Below are 22,513 nucleotides of genomic sequence, written 5' to 3'. Positions count from 1 at the left end.
AAGTATTTATGTGAGACACTGGTTGCTTGGAGGCAATATGATGCTAACACAACAAAGAAAGGCAACGGTTTCATGGGTCACCGTATCTAAAACAACTGATCAGAAAGTTACACAGTGGGAGAAATCTAGTATCACACAGGATAGTCACTGAATACTAAGAAGAAACCCCGGCCAGTCATCTCTTCTTAACTGTTACTTAGTAATTTTGAGACTTAAAACAATCACTCAACACTTCCAGACTGATTTGAAAATTGCTTACTAAATGGAGGCTTGGCTAAGAGGCACCTGTTCCATGTCCCAGGCAGCCATGCTGCACTCTCTCACAAATCACAGGTAGGTACAAAATTTAAAGTGAAGCTTAAAAAAACACAAAACCATAACAAAGCATATTTAGAAAGATCTTATCTCTTAATGCTCTGAATTTTAAATTTTTGACAAACATTAACAACAAACGATACGCTGTTTTTAGTATCCACATCGTAATCAGTGACTGAGTTACAAGTAAAATCGAGAGACAGTGCTAATTTTGTTGAAATGAAAAATAACTTAAGCACACTCTATAATGCTATTTCTTGGAAAGAAAATGAAATTTCATTCAGGATCTTGTTCGTATTAAAATAGCTTATTTAAATTTTAACAGACATTTCTTGACAGAATTTCCTTCTGTATGATTGTCAAGAGACTTATCTAACAGATAATAATCATCATTGTTAAACAGAATTCCTTATTCATGGATTGTTTCTTTAACATATATTAAATGCAGCATAAATGTCAAACAAACAAAAAGATGGATGGAGTGTCTCTAACCACTCTGTTCATTCCAGACAAAATAATGTTAAAAGCAGGCCTCATAATAAATCATGGCCTGGTTGTCGATCTGCAGTACAACTCCCTTGCAGTACCAATGCAAGGTTTTGGAATATTTTAAAGGTACTCACCACAAAATTGGATGACATTTAAAGAATATTTTATTGTTTCAGTGACAAGGGGGAAAACTGTAAGAACAAAACCAAATATTTTCTTATAGATATTAAGAAAAAAACCCGATGCAGCTTACTCACTGAATAAAAATGTATTATCTTAAGAATGGGACACTAACAACTCCTTTGGCCATGATGTTACTAATATTTAAATGTACATCAAGACACATTGTCCTTGTAGAGTTTATAGATCATGGTGAATGCTTTAAACAGAACTCAAGTCCTAACCTTAAAATGATACAATGAACAATCTACAATAATGTAATATTAACACAGAGGACAATATTATGAATAAGTATTTGTCAATTATTCTGAGTCATAAACTAGCCAGCCAAATCATACACCACAGGTATGTCCCAGGTAGCAAACACCCGCTACCATATGTGGAAGGACTCAGGGACATTATTTATGGGACAAAACAAATTTGGACAGACCAAGTAACTTATGTAAATCATTCCTTCTACATAGAGAACATGAATGGAGCATGTGTGTGTGTGAGTCTCAACCACTGTAAAATATGATGGTTCAAATGACATACTTTAAAACACAGTGGGTGGAAACAATAACAAAACAGCAAAAGAGCATCAAAAACAACTGAAAGGTTCAATGTCCGTTCACTCTGTTTTTACCAGCCAGACCTCTATAAGCTGACCCCCTCCCCTCGGTCACTTCTAGCTGCAAAAATATGCTCTTATTTCAGCTGCTTTATTTACAAATGAAAACAAAACAACAACAACACTTGTAACCTGACATACCATTAAATAAAACTAGTGCTCATGGATTTCTAACAGACAGTTGGCTAGTAAATTCAGTCATCTACGTGTAAGGGAAGGATATCCATACATTTTAAGCAGACATATAGGATCTTATTTTAATTTCATATTTTGTCTCTTGTCCTTTGTAAAATAAGGTTTGTTGGGGATGGATTAAATAGCATTATGAAAAATAAATTCCATGGGAAGACTGAGGAAAGACACATTCCTCAAGAACTTCAAAACATCAAACACTGGAAACAGGTTTGGTGGTTTTATATAACAGTTACTATTTTCTGATACAATGTTATATTACATAGATAAATGAATTACTGTGTTCATGTAGTATCCTTGTTAAATTTGGAACCTCCAATATGAATTGGGAAAGTATCCTTATAGATAGTTTAACAAATTTTAAAAGATTTTACAGGAGTCTAATATTGTCAAAACAAAGATACTTCTTAAAATTGTTTAAAAGTAAGTATCTTTTAATCTAACTCTATTCAATTAAATGTTTACATAATAATCAAAATCATCAATATAAATGGAATAAAGAAATAAATTTTAAATTAAAGTCAGCCTTAAGGTTTACATTAAGAGATAAGTTTTCAATTTAAATAATAAATTCCACACGCCCTTGACACATGGATTCTTATTAGCACGTTCCACAAATATGGTACAGTATCATAAATGATGTGCCAACATTTATACCTCTTGCTAGATAGGAAAATATTTGCTTTAGGCATGCCCAGTTAGTTCTGTAATTCTGCACTTGCATAAACAGTATTTTATAGCCATTAATAGAATATCTTTTAAAATAGTATTTAAAACTTAAAAATAGGCTATCCTCTGTTTATCCCTGCCTTCTCCCTTTTCCTTAGAAACACTGTATCCATTTCTTTTGACTGTTCATATAATTCTAATGTACAGAATGCTACACACCTGAACATACAGCACAAGGACTTCTAAGACTAGTTTCCTTCATTTAATGCTTATTATGACTTAAGAAATTACATGTATGCATGTATGAACACATATGTGTATACTGCTCCACAACATTCTGCAGTACAACTATACCTGATAGTCAAGCCATTCAGCAACTCACCGACATAATGGTTTTTGCCATGTTTGGGAATTGTAAACAAGACTCTGTAAACACTTGTGTGTAGGCTTTGATGTGGATGTTCTTTCAAATTTTCTGGGTAAAACTTATGACGGTGGTTACTAATTCGTAAAATGTATTATATTATACAAAGTTGTGCAGTCATAGAGCACACCTTAATATAAGAACTACGAGAGGCAGAGACAGAGTGATTTCTGAATTCAAGGCCAACCTGGTCTACAGAGGGGGTTCCAGGACAGGTAGAGTTACACAGAAACTCCTGTCTCAGGAGAAAAAAAAGAATACACACACACACACACTCACACACTCACACACACAATTTGCTGACAACTTTGTTCCAGGGTTTAGGTGGGTCATCAGCCTCCCTCCACACATGTGTGTGTGTGTGTATGTATGTATTCTCTTATTCTCATTCTCTCTCTCTCTCTCTCTCTCTCTCTCTCTCTCTCTCTCTGTGTGTGTGTGTGTGTGTGTGTGTGTCTGTCTCTTTCTGTCTCAAGCATATATATATATATATATATATATATATATATATATATATATACTATCCAAAATAAGTGTACCACTTTTGACTTCCACTAACAATGCCTGAGGTTTCCTCCCCATTTTGTGGTGTTATAATGCTTTGGTTTTAGCCATTATAGTAGGTACATCTTGTCATTTTAATTGACAGTTTTAGTGATGTGTTATTTGGTACAGTAGAGTAGCAGAAAAACTCAACTATTTTTTTCAGGTCCCATGTAATTTGGAGAATTAAACTAGCAAAAGACACACAAATAGGAAAATACATAAATATCGTATGGCACAAGTCCTTATGAAGAACTCCAGGAGGAAGTAAGGTCAGTTATTTATATACTGTGTATAGTTGTTTCCAAACAACTGAAAAAGTTATCTCCTGGAAGCCTGCAAAGTTTGCAAGGCTAAGCACAAGAAACAAGACTTAGGATGGAAAGGGCGGGGGAAGAGAGGAGGGAAGAAGGACCAGAGGTGAGGAGAGTAAATGGGGCAGAGGAGGAAAATTAGGGGGTTAGAGAGGAGAGGGAGCAGAGGAGGGGGAGAAGGGAAGGAGGAGTGAATACTCACCCAAACGCTTCTACAAAAGTGCAGGCACGTTGTGCAGAGAATTTCAGGAAAATGGCTTTCATGAGACATCACCACAGTTGTGCTGTGACTGGGGGTTTTTAAGTAATGCAGCTGCCTAAATAATCCCAATAAAGTCAAATGCTCAGTGGCTAGACTTGGGTACAATTGTTTCTTTGAAGTGTTGTTGGTGCCCTACTCCAAGTGAAAAGACATTTACTTACATCTGCATAGGATATGTCAACATCAGATGTATTAGACACAGCAGTAAGTTGCAAAGAAGCAGCCAATGATGAGGAAAGGTTCTAAACACTACCTGTTAACAAGGGCTGTGGAGGACTGTTTCTACCCAACACCCTTGAAGAAGATGGCCTTGAATCTTTGTTAAAAGTAGGTTAATGTTCAAGTGAGAGGTTTCTTTTGATTTTTAAGAGACAGCTACTTTTGTTAATCATTTAACAAAAAAAAAAAATGTTACTAATGTGTTGAGTATACAAGAGGGTTCAGACAGGCATTTGAAACATCAGATTGATACTCTATATCCTACTCAAATTATTGGAAGGAGGTTCAGAGATTAAGAGTAAGGAGCTATCTTGAGTGTTATGGCAAATACCAAGGGAGTTGTGTTCCTCTAAAATTTACAATGATAGTCATTATAATTAGAAAAAAGTTTAAAGACAACTTGCATATTTGCCTTATTTGGCATAATTCTAACACCTATCTGGATGTTTCAACTTCATAGTGAGATTATGAAATTAAGAAATGCTGCTCTGCTGAGCTTTGCAGCTGCAGATACTGCTGATAAAATTATACATGGCCTGAGGTGAGTATTTCCATTTTGGTCAAGCTTTAAGAATGGCATATATAGCTTGATCATGTTTGCCCTGGTTTTATTCCTATCGATCATGATAAACATCAACATGTTGGCAACCAAAGTATATAGCTTAAAACTGAAAATGGACCCCCAGACAGAGTTATTAATTTAAAAAGCTGGCAAGCCAAGGACAGGTGAGATGCTGTACACAGACTTACCAACCTAAAACAGAAGTGCATTGCTTTGGATATGGCATATTTCACAATGGGTAAAGAAGGCATTCTTGTCAGAACGACCTAAGACAGGCTCAGTCTTGTTTATGAAATAAAAAGGGGAGAGAGGTGAAGAGCTTTTGGGACTGTGTGGCAGGAATCTGACTTTAGGCTAGAACAAAGAAGTAATTTCAGGAAGGGATCTAAATATTAGGCTAGAACAAAGAAGTAGGCTTCAGGCATGAAAATGACTTTGGGCTAGGACAGGGAAGTAGACTCAGATATTTTGGCCTTCCTGATAAGTCCTTAGAAACAGTGATCATGGGAGTGATTATAGAACTTTTTTTATTGCCTTGCTTGTTCTTTGACTATTTGTGTTTATTGTCTTGCTTGTTCCTTGCCTATTTGCAAGGATTGTATTGCTAGTTCCTCAACCTAGAACTGACCTTAATACTTGCATGTAATTAAAATGGTAAAAAAGCAGATTGGGAAAAAATAATAAAATAAATAAATAAAAAAAATACAAAAGAAAAAATAAACAAAAAAACCAGCATTTACAGACAAATATCTACGTGAAAAAGAGCTGTCATTAAATGTTTCTGTGAAAAATAAATAAGAGACAATGCAGAGGTATAAATTGTCCTTTCATAACTATTTTAATTTTATTTTTAACTGAAATATGAATATGCCAGAGTGTCTCATTTTAACAACTTCAGTACCACTTCAACTGCTTATTTGGTGTCTTTACATACTCTATGATAGACAATCTATTTATATCATTGCTCCTTCTTTGTCATAGACCGTTAATTGTTATTTGTGTGTGTGTTTCTGGGCAACTATGTTCATTTTATTTTATTTATTGCTAATCACATTATTTTGATGATAGTAGTATTATACTGAGACTTGAAGTCAGGCCTTATCAGATTTCAGTGTGCTGATCTTCTCCAATTGTGTGAGATCTTTGGCTTCCCCATAGAAACTATGGAATCACTTTCTCAGTATGCATTAGGTACCTTGCTAAGACTTTGACTAGAACACTATTTTGAACCTACAGGTCAAGACAGAAAGGGGTGGCAACTTAAGAACAGACTTAGTGGCTGAACATGGAGCACTTGATGCTTGTTCACAAGCATCCAGTTCCTGTCTATTACATATGGTGATAAGTGCAGGGCTACTGTGGATATTTTTTATCATCTTGGAGTAGTTCTCTTTTAAGATCACTTGGTAAGTTTTCCTCTGAGTGGATTGTCAAATACCTTTGTTATAACATCATGGTGACTTTGTTCTTGAACTTGTTAATACAATGAGTTGCACTGATTTTCAATGTCAAGCCAGCATAGCCTCAAAGAACTAGTCAGTATTCTCTGTGCTTCCACTAGATGAGAGAGAATAGAGACAACTGTGCTTAGTTTTAATTTAAATATTTGCTAAAATTAAACTACTGAAACATTCTGGACCATGTTCTTCATCCTTTAGATGGTTAGTAATTACTGACTAAATTACTTTGATAAAGGCTTCAAGGGTTATTTTACTCTTTCATGTTGTGACACTTCTATATTGCTATTACAGAATCAGTCCATTTCATCAAAGTTACAAATTATAAACATAATATTCATTTGTTATCCTTTTAATGTCCATGAAATCAATAATGCTAAATGATTTTATGCACATGTGGATATAGTGCAGTTACTTTTTTTTACTCCTTGTTTATGTTGGCTAAAATTTGTTAACATCACATTCTTTTTAAGGTGTAAAGGTAAGAATTTTGGTGAGTGTTGATTTTTGTATTAATTTATTCTTGATGTTTACTTCATATTTCATGCAGTTTCTTATAGATTCTTAGAGTATAAGACAATATACCAACTGATGCACACATGCAAGACTGAAAAATATCTGTTAAATGATATTTCCATTGTGCTCAAAAAATAAATTTTTTTAAAGAAAGGTCAGTTCCAATATAACCTCCAATGCTGATATATGAGTTCTATTTATGAATACATTTTATCACCATATTCTAAATGTACCTTAACAAAATTGATAGAACTGTTATCATGTGAAAATAATGTAGCATATTTTGCCTCTGATACCCCCATCAAATGCTCAAATAAAAAATTCTTGGTATATAAAAAAAAGGTTAGCAAAAAGTTTCTTAGAGTTATTAGGAATAGGGTATCTTTTTTAAAGTTTTCATTTAGAAAATGTAAAGGTGAAATTGAATTGAATCAGAAATAGCAGATAGAATTAATCTTACTTGCTGGCTCTAGTGTCTGTCTGTCTGTGTGCCTATAGGAATGGTTTTAAGGAGAATGCTAGAAGAGTGTATCTGAGAGAAAGCTTTAGGGGAGCAGGAAAGCCTGATTTGAAGGCAGAGATGTCGGAACACAGGCTGTGCCCAAGCAAAGAAATCCTGTCATATTTTATTAGACGAATGTTCCTAATTTACAAGGCATTGTATCAACTGAAATAAAACAAAGGTATAAGGAGGGTTACTTCTTCTTAAGTCCAATTAAATATTTTTGGTGAAATAGTACAGATTAAGGCATTAATAAAGTCAAAGGGGTTCAGCATTATAAACTTCCCCACTGCCTTGTAAGTCAGCACTCCTGAGATTTAATTGGCTATATGTAAAACAAGAATGGCATTTGTTCTTTGCAACTCTTTGGCCCATAACTGCTTTACTTTCAAAGGGTGCCAAAATGTACTGGTACGATTCTGCCAATTTGATGAAAACTAAAAATCCTTCTAAAACCCTGAATGCAGATGGAACAATGGGTTTGTTTGGCAGAGATCTTTCTTAAAAATAGCTTCAGAGGAAATGAAAAAGTGACACATGAAAGTCACAATTTCACACACAGAAATCTGGAGTCCTCACCAGTGTAACTAGGACAGATATGCAAAACACAAACTGCCTGGGCTAGGCCACAGCACTCTAACTCTTCCATGTTGACTAAAATGCTACCTGTGGGCGGCAAGGCTTTGCACAATGACTTAGGACACTGCCCTTGCTTTTCTTGTACTCTGTCTGGAATTCACACAGTCTCTTCTAAACTCTCCCTGCTCAGCAGAGTGCTCGGATTGGCAGGAAAGAAGAGCAGCAGCTTTAGGGATTATTTTTGCCACTTTGCCTTAAGTTGTTTCCTTTTGTTTTTGTTTTGCTGTTGGTTTGTTTGCCTTTCCTCCTGTTTGTTTGTTGATTATTTATGTCCAGACCATCAGTCAGGGATTTCCCACTTTGGAGCACATAAATATTGCAGAAGAGACAGAATGAATCCCAATGTGGGCTGAGCATCACTTTCACCTGTGGAGCCCATTATAAAGTGCCACACAAAACATTATGAATTAGTTGAGCTGGTAAAAAAAAAAAAATAAAGCATTAGTGATATTTGAAAGGTACTCCAAGATGCAAATCAATAACCATGACTTAAATAAGAGATGCTCACAATTTTAAAGGCTGCTCACTACAGTCGATACAGACATTAAAGAAAAGGGAAACTGGATGCTTTCATTTGAAATCATCCCCATCACAGATTTAGTGAAGTTCTTTTACTTTAGGAAAGCTTAAGCTAAGAAAGGAAGTATCCAGAAGGTCATGCAGAAGATTCTGCACTAGAAAAAGAATCTTAAACTAAGGTCAGCTTTGTCTGCCCTTCAGCCATGTTGTCCTCACTCCCAGGCCTACAGAACATTGTGATGCTTGTTCTGGTAATTTTAACATGACAGTGAACATTCTTCTGTTTAGACATAGACAACAGAAGATAAATATCTACAAGAGATAAAGTGGATAAGGTGGACTCAAAAATGTATTTTTCCAAGGAACAAAACAAAAATATCTGTTCCTTCAATGTAAAAAGTCACTTAGTTTAATAATCTAGAACAAAAATCTAAAGCATCCTATAATATTGATTAGGACTTGTTATTCAGAAATCACACATCTCATTAGATATTGGTAAACATTATTAAACACATGCCAGCACCACTGTTTGCAGACTTGAACCATCTGTTCCTTAAATTTACAAGTCAAAATTATCGCATATAGAATAAAGTAATGCTGAAGTTTGATAATCAATTCAACTCATTCACTAGTTAGAATGCTAATTTAATTACAAGTAAAACATTCTGGCCAGGCTGGTTGAGTTCTCCTAAGAAAAAATTCTGACCACTAAAGGAATAGAAATGTTACAGGTAATCATGATTTTGGTCACACAAGCATCTACTACCTATATGATGGTTTTCTAAGGAAATGGATTTATATTTCTATCATTATCAGGACAGACAATGTGTGTGTGCACACGCATGTGTGTATGTAACATGTATATGAGTATAGAAAAAGCCTACTACTAAGTTTTAGTTGAAGTGCAAAGCTTCACTATTTTAAAACAATTTCAAGAGCAACAAACAGTTCTCCTTTTACATTCTACATCTTATCCTTTTGAAAAACCAAGGCAAGGTACTCATAACACTCTACCCAAACCAGGAACAGCACTGTAATTGAAAAATACATTTGAAAAGGTTTCTTATAAAGTATCCTACTAATTTACTAGGCCCAGAATTTTATAATTTTCTTTTTATAAATAAATACAATATATAATTAGAATTTCAGATATAGAACATTAAATTTCATATAATTACTCAGCATGTGTTAGCAGATTAAAATATTTCTTGGTTTTATCCTGTCAAATAAATAGAGATACATATTCAGGGGCTTATCAAGAAACCAAATGCTCTATATTCAAAGTGAAAATTTAATCACAACTGTCAAAGATCAAGCTGCTACTTCTGATAACAAACATGCAGAGATAGCATCTTATTCAATATATGCTTTCAACTTGACATGCAGGCTAATAAAAATGAAGGTGTAGTATTTATTTTGTTTCTTGTACAACAGAAATCTCCAAAGAGTGATGATCAAAAATGCCCTGTACCAATGCATGAACATAGACAACTTTTCATCCAGCAACAGATTAACTGGGTTTACTGAGTAACTGCAGTAAAACAGTAACAGCATGCATTGTTTTTGTATAAGATTTAAAAATTGCTATGCATCCATGACTATATCTCAAGGAGAGAATGTCTGTTTTCCATTACAAAATAAATAAGACACACTAGAGTATTGTAATGTAACAACTTGCTTGATTGTTTAGCTATTTACTATGCGCCAGGTCCTGCATAAACCTCTTCTACATCATTAATCAAGAGTCTCCTGCCCACATCTCTTTGAGAAGAAAGGATGAGGGAGAATAGGTAGCCCACATTTGGAACATGAACCTATACTGCTAAGGTGGGAAACACAAAGTAGAAGTTACAGTGTGTGCTAATGAACAAATCATAGTGTACTCCAGTCTCCTCTCCCCCTGGCCCCCCATCTTCTTTGGCTTCCTCTTTTGGTAGTCTAACTCTCAACTTCTCCTTTAGCCTCTCACAGTAAACCAAACCCTGTGGATGCCTCTCTGGCTATGGAATTGTTCATTAGCCTAGATCTATTCTAGCATTAGATTTCACACCGCAAGGCTACTACCTCAACTTGGAGCTCTATCATCCTGTTAATGATAAGTGTGAAGCAGATGATCCAGATTTTTGCTAAGTGTTCTGATAAGCTAACCTTTAAGACAGTAGGGTAAATAAAATAGGAAAATGATAACTAGTTCCTTTTTGAGCTAACACTGCAAGCACACCAGAAGAGAAAGCATCCACCAGTTGGATAAAGCACAAATAGAGAACCTATTTTTGCCCTCTTCCCTTTTCTCTACAACATCTTCCCTATCTTTCCTCTTACTTTGATGTCATAGGTCAGGTACGACATGTCAGCCAGTCACCAAATTTCTGGCGCTATAACTATGTCACTCCTCTTCCCAGTCAGACTTCCTGAAGTGGTGGGAATGGGCTGAATATATAATATGAATATACATTCATCTGCATTGCAAATGTAGTACATATGACTAAGGAAAGAAATAATGGCATAGTTCAGTTTAAACCTGAATTAGCAAATATAAGTAGCAATATATTTCAATGGCAATATTATTAGACAGTACAGCTTAGCCTTCTTTGTCTGCTAACAGAATTATACTTCTATGGGCTGGAGAGATGGCTCAGTGATTAAGAGCACTGACTGCACTTCCAGAGGTCCTGAGTTCAATTTCCAGCAACCACATGGTGGCTCACCACCACCTGATAGCCTATTCTGGTGTGTCTGAAGACAGCTACAGCGTACTCATATAAAAAAATAAGTCTTTAAAAAGAAAAAAAAAAAAAAGAATTATGCTCCTGAACGTATCTCATACTACCTGGCTTACAGAACTAGTGTATCTCTAGAAAACCACCACTGCAGGGCACTGCATTTAGAGACATTTCCTGACTTCCTACTTCAGTCTTATTTTTCCCCAAATCCTGTCATATGAAGAATGTAAAGTACTAGAACAGTATGTACCCACACATGCCATGCAATAAGCTTCATGACAACCTCTTTCTCTTGCTTACAATTGTTTTCAGGAGATACATACTCACTTCAAGATACAACATTTCCTTTCTTCTGTGAACACTTAGCCACTACCCTCTTACTACTAAGATAGTATCTCTAACCTAACTTGACTGCCATATGATTTTGTAAACAGCTCCATTAAAGCACTGAATCACCATAATATGAATAAGTAAATATAAAGATGCAAACAGATATAATTGTGGTTTACTTATAGGAAATATGAGTTCCACATATGCCTAGTAAATGTCCATCAGCACTGTGTTAGGGTAAACCACACATCATAGGATTTTACCCTGAGTCAGCACTAAAGCCTTTGGTCTGTGTTGCAGGAAAAGTGTTACCTGCAGCAGAGAACATAACCAAATAACCAAATATAGAAAGCTGTGGCAATAGAAGTGAGAAGATAAAAGGGGAAGAGAGAGTTAATGAAGCACTGATGTCTATGAAGGCCTGGGGTGAGGACAACAGTGTGAGGTGACTCTAAAGCCACCATGTAGATGGCCACTGACCAACAGCAAAAGCTGAAGCAGATTCTCACATCCTCTACCAAGCTTGAAATAGTAAAAACTAAATCCCTTAACTAGAGAGTGTAGATGCTATAAGGTTTCTTGCGATGTGTAACTGAGAATAACTTGTGGCAAGCAGAACACTGAAGCATTATTACAGTGACACATACCCTACAAAAGTGGTCTGTTATACAAAACACTGAATGCATTTGCTACAAAGAAATTCAAGCTGAAAGAAACCAGGAGCAAACAATAAAGAATTATTTAAACTCACTCAGTTTTCATAATAGTTTCAACTCATCAATGAGGTCTGAAATATGTGTATTTCTAATACTTTTTCTTTCATATATAAAGAAATCTTATTTGTCTTTTAGTCTGCATATGCAAAACAACATAGAGAAATATTTAAATAGTTAAAAGCAAGAAATTCAACAGTCCTAAGCAATAAACTAGATGATGGTACCTGAATTAAATAAATATAAAGCTTAAATAATATTTTGATGTTCTATTTCACTGGTTTGAGAAAGCATAGGTTTAGAATATAATTTAGTTATTAAACAAAATCCTTCCGTTGGATTTGCAGATCCAAGAAAATTAATATTTGGATTTAGTTCAGAGGTTGAGTAAATTAGCTCAGTTCGCTCTAGGTTTGAGTTCATGGTTCATTTCAAGTTCTTGATAATGAGCCCATCAAAATAAAAATATTTAAATAATGTAATCAGGGCTGACATTTAAAAGTAAGTGTTCAGGCAAATATGTGTGTTAAAAAAACAAACTCACTTTACAGAGGGAGCTAAGGTCAAATCCGAAGGTTTGAGCATTCCGGGAGCCAGCATTCATGTAGTTTCCCATTAGCAACACAAGTTCCAGCAACTTGCTAAAGCTTTTGCTCTTCTTGATCTCTTCGCAGGCAGTACTGACAGCCATGATGTCAGGTTTGATGTTGTTCACCTGCTCCTCAAATTGAAGCTTAAAGAGAATAGCACTGAGCCGTGGCCGGAGTCTCTTCACATTGCTCATCTGATTGAAAAGAAAATAGCAGATTTCCTTTAAAATGCATGGTATACTTCAGCACTGTACCTCGGCAAGTAATCTGGGATGATTTATTGGTATGACAGTACGGAAGAAGCAATATGTCCCCTGAAATGATGGCAGGAAGAGAAGAGTGCTGCTTGTTTCTGTAAGGAATCCAGCCATCCTTCAAAAACAAAATTAAAAATTCAGATGTGCAATGAAAAGAAAGCTTTAATGAAACAGCAAAGTTTAATTAAGCAATCAAATAAACATTAAAACAAAAACCAAAGTTTTAGGAAATGTAACAGGATACACGGGAAGCAGACCACAAAGCAGTCACAGAATCACTAAATAATCTTTGTTCAATACTGAAATACACTGGGTCATGTTTAAAACATATTCAGAAAGGTCTAAAAAAGGTTTGTTTGCCTCAAATAGCAAATGCTGTCCTCAGAAGCCCCGCTGACTAACAGTGTGTGTTAGATAGAAAGGAGTAAATAGGTCCCAATTTGTACTAAATTGACTTTCTTCAGAAACACAGAAAGTAGAATGACTCCTGACACATACTAAATTAGTAGAATCAGAGTTAGGAAACATGGGCGTAGCAGGAAGACAGAGTACCACAAAGCCACAGGGCTGTCACATGCCAAGGTAACTAGGGAGACTTGGTTTTGCTGCTGAGGATACAGAAGCCTTAATGGTGAGAAAGAACAAAAGCCCGTTCTTCCTAAGCTAACACCCTCTATTCCAGTTACCCATGACGCAAAACTCCACAAAACCTCCGTCAGTTTGATGGTTTCCTTGAGGAAATACAAGTCAATACTGTTCAGCAAAGTGTAATATGCTCATAACAATGTCATTTAAATTGTTATTTAAAATAAATAGGACTGGAGTCCTATTTATTTTTTGAATGAATTTTCTTGGAATAAATATCTTCAGATTAGCCAAATCCTCATACACCTTGACGTCTCATCAATAGTAACACACATAGTAAGGTAACTGCAGTCATGTGACATATCACATGTGTTCAATGCAATAAGCGAGCTTAGAGGAGCCAAACCAGGGCAACTAGTCTGCAACTTCTGACTAGGGGAAAAAAACAAAAAACAAAAAACAGAAACCACCTTGTTTTAAAACCGAATAACAAGAAAGTAGACTCAAAAAAGGTATTTTAATGTATTTTATAGGTTAAGCAATACAAGCAAATAAAATGAGAAACGGTTAATATATTAGAAAATTAACTCCTACACATGAACTGATCCTTTTAGATCTCTATCACAAAAGGTAGGGATAAATTGTGACTACTTCTCATGAAATCATTTGACTAGACTTAAAATACATTGCATGACCCCAAGTAGATTAATTTCCCAGGATTATTGTTTAATCCTGAAACACTGCAAAGTTAGACACCCACGTATCATGGCAGTATGGATGCTACTTATTAAATTTAATATCTTTAGGGTGGTGAAGAACAAAGAAAACTAAAATGTAGGGCGTGTGATCATGGCCACTCAAACGGTGAAGGATGACCCATGACTTCTCGGGTTTTCATTGGCCCCCATTGATTATGGAAGCAAGTGCAGTCAGAATGTTCCAGTGCCTGTGCACTGCGATACTGAGGTATTACAAAACATGTTAATCCTAGCATAGATTAATGTACTATTTATGCACAAAGAGGAAGGGGAAAGAAAGGCTGGTTAAATGCCTACATTATACCACCCCAAAATATGTTAAAATTTCCTTCTGACAAGCTAACCATATGTAGCCAACCTAAAGTAATTAATTTTCCTAGAAAAACATAACCCAGATTTGTATGACTAATGAGTGTATCTGGCACTAAGGACAGGTACTGTGAGAAGAGAAACTCTATGATCTAATGCAGAACGAGGCGCTGCATGTGCACGAAAACCCTGACAAAGCAAAGTCATGGAAGGTAACCTAAAAAAACAGCAGCTGCAAGGAGGACTTTTGTTTTCATTAGATGCCTGGTTCATATTGTTCTTCCCTGTAAACTTGGATAAATCCATATTTGGCTGCTACTAGATTTCGTATCTGAAGAAAAATTACTGAGCTGAAATGAGAACTTCAGAGGTCAACCTCAGCCCATAGGTAGCCTAGTTAAAAGACCGGGACCATCTCAGCACAACGGTCCAAGGTCTTGCGATTTACACCAATCATAAGAGTTCTTTAGCACAATATCTAAAGTGAGCGCTTGCTTCTTCGGGTACACTAAGCTTTTAAAAGGATGGGAGAAAATCTGTATAAACTTGACAAGCCTTTTCTGCTCCTCACCATCTCCCATACTTTACCAACACTGAGGAGTTGCATCCTGCTCTTAGGAAACTCTCAGTCAGCTGCATGGGAACAGGAAAGCCAGGTGCTAGACTAGCAAACAGAGTGGTAACAGAAAGCCTTGGAGGTGACAAAGGATGAGAAAACACAAGGCCTCAGGAGGAAGACAAAAGCTGAACTGTAAGCTAAATAGAATCAGAAAAATCTGTGGCAGAGAAGCTATGGTTTCATTTTATACTTAATATTATGCTTTTTGTAATATAACCTCAAAATACCCAAACCTATCATACTGACTTATAATCTGAAGGTTAAGATAAACATTAAAAAGTGCTTTCACCTCAGTCCTATTTTTAAAAAACTTTTTAAAAAAGATGTATTTTTTATTTTATGTGTGAATGTTGTTCCAGCCTATCTGCACCATGTACTGCAGTGCACACAGGGGCCAGGAGGGGGAGTCTGATCCTGAGCAACAACAGTAAGATGGTTATCCAGCACCATAGGAAACAAAGCCAGGCTTTCTGGGAGAGCAGCCAGTTAATGGCTCACTGAGCCCTCTCTCTCCCACAGCAGTCCTATTTCTGAAGGCAGAGCAATACAGTTGATGCCACCATTCATAGAGAACAACAAAGTAGACACAAGACCAAGAACAAAAAAGATAACTTTTACTTCAAAATTTTGTTTCTTGGGCACATACTGCAGCAATGGCATAAGGAAACACAGGAGCCAATGAGCCAATGAGAATAGACTAGATCCATTCCACACTCTGAGAGGAACTGAAGTCCTAGCTACTGTTCTTAGCCCACAGCTTCTCATGTAGTATTGTCTCAAACAGCATAAGGTGTGACATCCCTTAATTTCATTACAGGGTAATGTTATCCACTATCCCATAAAGGAAAAGTGCATCAATTTGTAATTTTTGTAACAACTGTGTACTACCACTCAATACAGTTCTCTTATATTGTCTTTTATTATAGTCAGCAATTGGACTTGTTAAAAACTGGAACAATTTTTTTCCTCCTCTATTTCGCAGAATTTATATGGTCTTTCATCAAAAGAAACTTGAGTGATTAGTATCTTTGTCAATATTCTCTAAAATCATAAAACTAATCAGTAAAGTTTCTATCGTTACACTAATTTACTGATTGAAAAGATACCAGCTCCAATCTTAAGTGCTACTACTCCAGATGCATGCCTGGTAAGTGCCTCTCTATAAGGAAGGATGGAACAAACATTCGTTCAGGTCACAGGACTAGTAGGCTCTGGGCTTCCAGCTACCTTGCTGTCAGTCAAGAATTAGCGCAACAGTGTGACAATTCAGTCAAAATTTACAAAGCAACTGGAATGGACCTCGAGCTGTAGTTCTATGTTTTCTTACAAGGACAACCTTTAATTGTCAACCATAGTTACTAGATAACAGCCAGAAAGCATGGTCTTTCTAGCTTTGGCCCATTATCATCTCAATGTCTCTCAGCTCTCCCTCATACACACTGCTGTTACCTACAGGGCAGAGACATGGGTCCTCTCAGAGATCCTCTTTCCTAACAGAGTCTCTGCTTAGGCTCGCCAAGAGCAAAGTCTTCCGATTTCTGTAGGAGAGGGATGATAAGCAACGGTGCGGATGAGAGCAGCATCCAAGCTTCTGAATGCAAGGGCAACACTTGGAGAGAGTGCCGAGATGGAACAGGAGTAAAGGCATTAAAAGAAAGTTTTAAACTCAGTCTTTCTAATTCTGTGGGGAAAATGTCTATCTTACACTGTTAGCGGGCCAATATGCTCATGATCTCCAGAAAACTCACAAAAAAAGAAGTTAATTTCAGTTAGAGAAAAGCTGAAAAAAAAAAAAAAAAAAGAAAAAAAATCTATCCATGTGCCTTATGTCTGGGTAGTGCTCAGAATATCAAAAATGTTTTTAAAATACATGTGGCCTTATGATATTAAAGCTGTTATACTAAAATTATTTAAGAAAACTAAATAACAGCAAAGTACATATGGTATAATTTTTACATGCTTCATAGAAGAAAGCTGTGCCAAGATGTGTACATTTATACTCTCTGTAAATCTGCCTTCAGTTTCACTGAATCCTCTGCTTGCTCCAATATACTATTAAACCTATGAATTAAAATTTTCAATTTAGTTATTGAACTTTTCAGTTCAAGCATTCCCATATGGTACAATTTTTGTCACTTTCATTTCTTTGCAAATATTTCTTAATTAAGGAACATTTTCATTTCCCCTGTCTGCCCCTTCCCCTCGTCATTCCCTATACAGCTCTGAAGATCATCACCATATCCACACTATGCTTGGAGAAGTGCAATCCACAGTGGAAACAATTTGGGAACCAATTTGTTTTGCTATTTTTATTAACAATTTGTCTAATTTTTTTATTCCTCAATTTTTAAGTTCTGTATTCAATGTCATATGTATACCCACGTGTACCCACTCCAAATCCCAGAGCCTTCCCTTGAAGATTATGTGTTCTTACTTCACCAGGCAAATCAGGCACTGAGTGATCACACTGGGTGGCGTGGGCTTCCTTCCATTCCTTCTGTGTTTGAGAAGCTCTGTAAATTAAGGTGTATTTCTCTGAGATTCTAACTAAGTGGTATTCAGTCTCCACAGTCTTTCCTGAACTTATCATTAGATTTAGTAGTGGGGAAGGACCTTTCCCTATGGTGGTGACCCTCATGGCTGAAACTGGTTTTTTGTTTTGTTTTGTTTTTCATTTTCCCCTTTGTTCAAAGCAGTATGAAAACTGTTGATAGGGTTACTGGACTTCCAGATGCTCTATTCCACACTCATCCTGCTGTAGCTTCTTCTGGCAGCTGTGCTCTGTGTCAGCCCAGGACTCTGACTGACTCCAGGTAGATCTTCTCCATCTGTACTCAAATTCCTTCTAGACAGCCTCTCCATCTTTAGCCCTGCAGACTGTTGTATCTACTACTACAACTTATCTTAGGAATGTACATGCAAATATATATCGACAGAACAAAGGCTAAGAAGCTGAGTTTTGGAGATCTGTGAGTTTCTCTTCTCTTGGAACACAATTGGCTCTACAGTTAGACCAGTCTGAAGCAGTAAGCCTGTGTTCTGTCTCCAGTCTTTATAGTCTACATGGTTCTCATAAATTTGTTAAATTTATTCCTATATATTTTAAAGTTTCTGACGTTACTAGATACAGAATTCTAAAAGCATTTTGTTTTGATACAATTTCTATGAGGAAAATACAGAAGTGCTCGTTACCTAAATCTCCCAATATTTTGCCTCATATGTTCTATGAGATTCTATATGTCTATATAAACTACTATCTACAAAATTTTCATGTTAGGCTTTTCCTTCTTAATAGTAATAATTCTTGAGAATATGATTGTGGACACAGGAACACTTCAAATATATACAATTATATATCAAAAGTTTTATGCATATATAACCTATAGCAAAATCTCCATGTGTATATAACCCATATCAAAAGTTCTGTGTATAAAATGTTCCTATGAGAACAGCATACTGAGTGAACAGTCCTTATAACATTTCCTGAGTTTCATGGCAACTGACCTTCACAGACCTTTCAAACATAATGGTAGTTTAAAGAACATGGAATAAAGATGTAAATGAGGCAAGATATATCTTCAATAATTATACATTAAGGTAGGAATGAAAGAAAATTGCCTAATTCTACAGTAATTTAGTTAACTATAGTCTCATTTCCCACTACATTCACTGAAAAGTCTTACAAGGATTCATGTGATCTCTATATTCAGACTACAAGAATACAGAAGAAAAGATCCAAGGCAGTGGTTAACAGTCTTGGCTAAAAAGCCCCTATAAACACTGCTGTCAAAAGTGCTGAGTCATTAGAGACCTTTGTGCTTATACGTGCAAAACAGTACAGGCATTATTCCTAATGAATGATGTATCACTAGTAATTAGGGTGTGACTATTATAGTGTTTTGTTTTCTTTTTCCAAATGAACTGAATTAAGCCAATTATGCAATGAGATTTCAATAACATAGAAATGCCTAACTAGAAAGCATCATGCTTCTTTAAAAAACAGAAAGACAATATATAAGCCATAACACAGAAAACCTCACAATTCCATTACAAATATAAATGTGTCCCTTTTTAGTTTTGATTATATCCTATCTTAAATCTGCAAGGTAAAAAACATAGAAACAAAACCTCCAAAAATATAAGCAAAGTGGTCAACAATTTCATGTCTTCATTTACATGGGCACCTATAGCAAACAGAAACACAAAGAGGGATTGCCACCAGGGAAAAGAAGGATGGCCATTGATGTAAATGGTAAAAAGCAAAAACAAGGTAAATGTGAACAGATGAGGAGACAGTGGAGATGGATGAAACCATGGGAAGGAAGAGAGTGGGAAAACATGCCATGGAAAAACAGAAACCAGGTCTCTTCCAAATTATGATGTAAAAAACAAACAAACAAAAAGAAACCCAGAAAGAATTCCTTGACACTAGAATAACTGTTAAAGACAATCCTTGAGGAAGAAGGAAAGTGGGACCAAACACTACCAGCAGTGCAGTCTAAGTAAATACAGACAGAGCTTATAGTGCTGCTGCTTTACTACTCTTCTGAGATGGAGCCTCACAGAGGGCAGGATGCTGTGAAACCCCCTATTTTGGCAAGGCTGCCCCTGTATACTGGATCCCCCTGTTGCTAGTCCCTAAATACTGGAATTACAGGTCTGTACAATCATGACTGGGCAGAAACAAGGGTTTTCCACTGACATCTAAAATCTCCTTTAAAAGTACATTCTCTAGGCCTGATGGGATGGATCTGATGGAAGAAAAGCCACCAGCACCAAGTCCACTGGCTGGACTTCTAACCCTGGTGACCCGGTGATGGAAGGACAGAGATAACTTCTGAAAACTGTCCACTGACCATGCCACATGCCCCCCAATGTGGATGTGTACATCCAGACTAAATAAATACATGTAGACAAAACTAAAATATTCACCACAAAGGCGATTAACAAAATAGTAAAACAACATGAGCCAAGAAGGTTAAAAAAAAATAATACTGATGTTCCATTAAAAGAAATTGTAACGAAGAAAAGCAGTACAACAAAGTAGATGAGATGGATATAGAATAGAAGCTGACAGCTTCAAACTGAAACATGTGAATGTGCAGTCACCAAAGGTAGATGTTGATGTGGATGCCAGAAGTGCATCCTGACAGGAGCCTGATATAGCTGTGTCCTTAGGTCTGCCAGAGCCTGAAATATAAAGAGGCTGATGCTCACAGCTAACCATTGAACTGATCATGAAGTTCCCAAGAAGGAGGGAGGGAGGGAGGGAGGGAGGGAGGGAGGGAGGGAGAGAGGGAGAGAGGGAGAGAGAGAGAGAGAGAGAGAGAGAGAGAGAGAGAGAGAGAGAGAGAGAGAGAGAAGACTGAAGGAGCTGAAAGGGTTTGTGGCCCCATTGGGAGAGCAACAATACCAACTAGAACTCCTAGGGTCTAAACCACCAACCTGGGAGCACATAGGGAGGGACCCATGACTCCATCTGCACATGAAGGGGAGGATGGCGTTGTTGGTCATAGGTGGGAGAGGAGATCCTAGGTGCAGTGAAAGCTGGATGCCCCAGTGTGGGGGAATTTGTGGGTGGGAGTGGGCGGGTGGGTGAGGGCACATCCTCATAGAAGCAGGAGGATGGGGGATGGGGTTTCCTAGGGGGTGAAAGGGGAAAGGGAATCACATCTGAAATGTAAATAAAATATCCAATAAAAAAATGGATGATGACATTTTATAAAATCTGCACCATTTATTTAACCTATTTTATGATACAGCATACTCTATACCTAAGCTATAATCAATTGGAAAATTGTCAAATTAAAGTACGGAAATGTCAGAATGGATAAAAAAGATCTCGGGTAAGAATGCAGGCTCAGTAGTGGAACCCCTACCTAACATACTATCCCATCTTCACAAAAAGAGGCAGATGGGCAGTCTTTCCCAACTAGCAGTCTGTCTACAAGAACAACAGACTAAGGAGAAAGGCTAGCAAAAGACACTGTGTGATCAGGAATAAATTATGAAGTTTGAGAATAATCTATTCGGTTACGATGAATGCCATTAGCTTCACCAATGACAACTTGTTCAATTGCAGTGACCATGAACAAGGTAACTCTTACAAAGAATAGATTTATTCAGGGGCTTGCTTATAGTTTGAGAGGTTGAGTCCATTATCATCATATCAGGAGCATGACAGCATGCATGGTGCTAAATGGCATAGTAGCTGAGAGAGTTACATCCTGATCTGCAGATAGAGACAGACAGCAGGGGGGAGGGGCTATAGGGGCACTGACAAGAGACAGAGAAAGCAAACTGGACCTAACATGAGGTTCTGAAAACTCATACTTTACACCTGGTGACACATATCTTCCAACAAGGCATAAAACAACACCAATAAGACCATACTCCTACTATTTTTCAAGTAGTGCCATTACCTGAAGACTAAGCATTCAAATTGATGAGCCTATAGGGGCCATTCTTATTCAAAACTATATTCCACTCCCTGGCCCCCATAGACTTGTAGCCATATAATAATGTAGAAATACAATTCAGATCAACTGCTGTCAACAGTTTCAACACTGTTTAAAATCCCAAAGATCAAAGTTTCTTCTGAGACTCAAGACAATCTCTTAGTTTTAAAAATCAAAATAAAAAAATTCCACATGTGGCTAACATACAATGACATATGATATACACCGTTGTTCCAAAAGGGAGAAAAGGGAGCACATTGAGAAAATACTGAACCGAAGCAAACCAAAAATCAGCAGGGCAAACTCCTAATCAGCAACTGCATAGCTGATGGCAGTTTTTCAGATTTCCACCTTTTTGACTTTGTTGACTGCAAGATCACTACTTTGAGTTGGTTCAACACTCACTATTCAGCTTTGTTTGACAAGTATCCCATGGCTCTGGCTTCTCCAACATTTTGGAGTGTCCAACACAATTCAATTTTCAGTCACATTCACAGCTTCATACAAAGCCCTCTCTGGGCTTCCATTAAAGGACATATCCAACACACACAACTGACCTCAAAGGCTTTTCTAAGACACAAAAAGATATTCCACAAACCCTTTATTATATTCTTCACGCTAAAGGTATGGACATGTAGCCAAACCTGCCAAGTTCTGCTTCTTGCTCGGCTGGAACATGAGACTTTCCTTTAGTTATATTTGTATTCGTTTTAATAACATTTAATAGTTATCTACACTGCCTAAGGTTTCTTTAATAAT

The 22,513-nt window shown here is 36.7% G+C and overlaps 1 protein-coding gene across 1 annotated transcript in view; it reads right to left on the bottom strand.

The window, feature by feature from the left end:
- Diaph3 (diaphanous related formin 3) overlaps window positions 1-22,513 on the bottom strand; it is a 475,947-nt gene that overhangs the window by 199,372 nt on the left and 254,062 nt on the right. Inside the window, exon 21 of the mRNA XM_076930674.1 lies at window positions 12,723-12,962. Within this exon, the coding sequence (XP_076786789.1) occupies window positions 12,723-12,962 (240 nt within the window). The remainder of the gene's footprint in view (window positions 1-12,722; window positions 12,963-22,513) is intronic.

Source organism: Arvicanthis niloticus, chromosome 3 (genome assembly GCF_011762505.2).
Source record: "Arvicanthis niloticus isolate mArvNil1 chromosome 3, mArvNil1.pat.X, whole genome shotgun sequence".
Lineage (NCBI taxonomy): Eukaryota > Metazoa > Chordata > Mammalia > Rodentia > Muridae > Arvicanthis > Arvicanthis niloticus.
The sequence above is the reverse complement of the archived record's forward strand: the minus strand, read 5'-3'. Positions and strand labels throughout refer to the sequence as shown.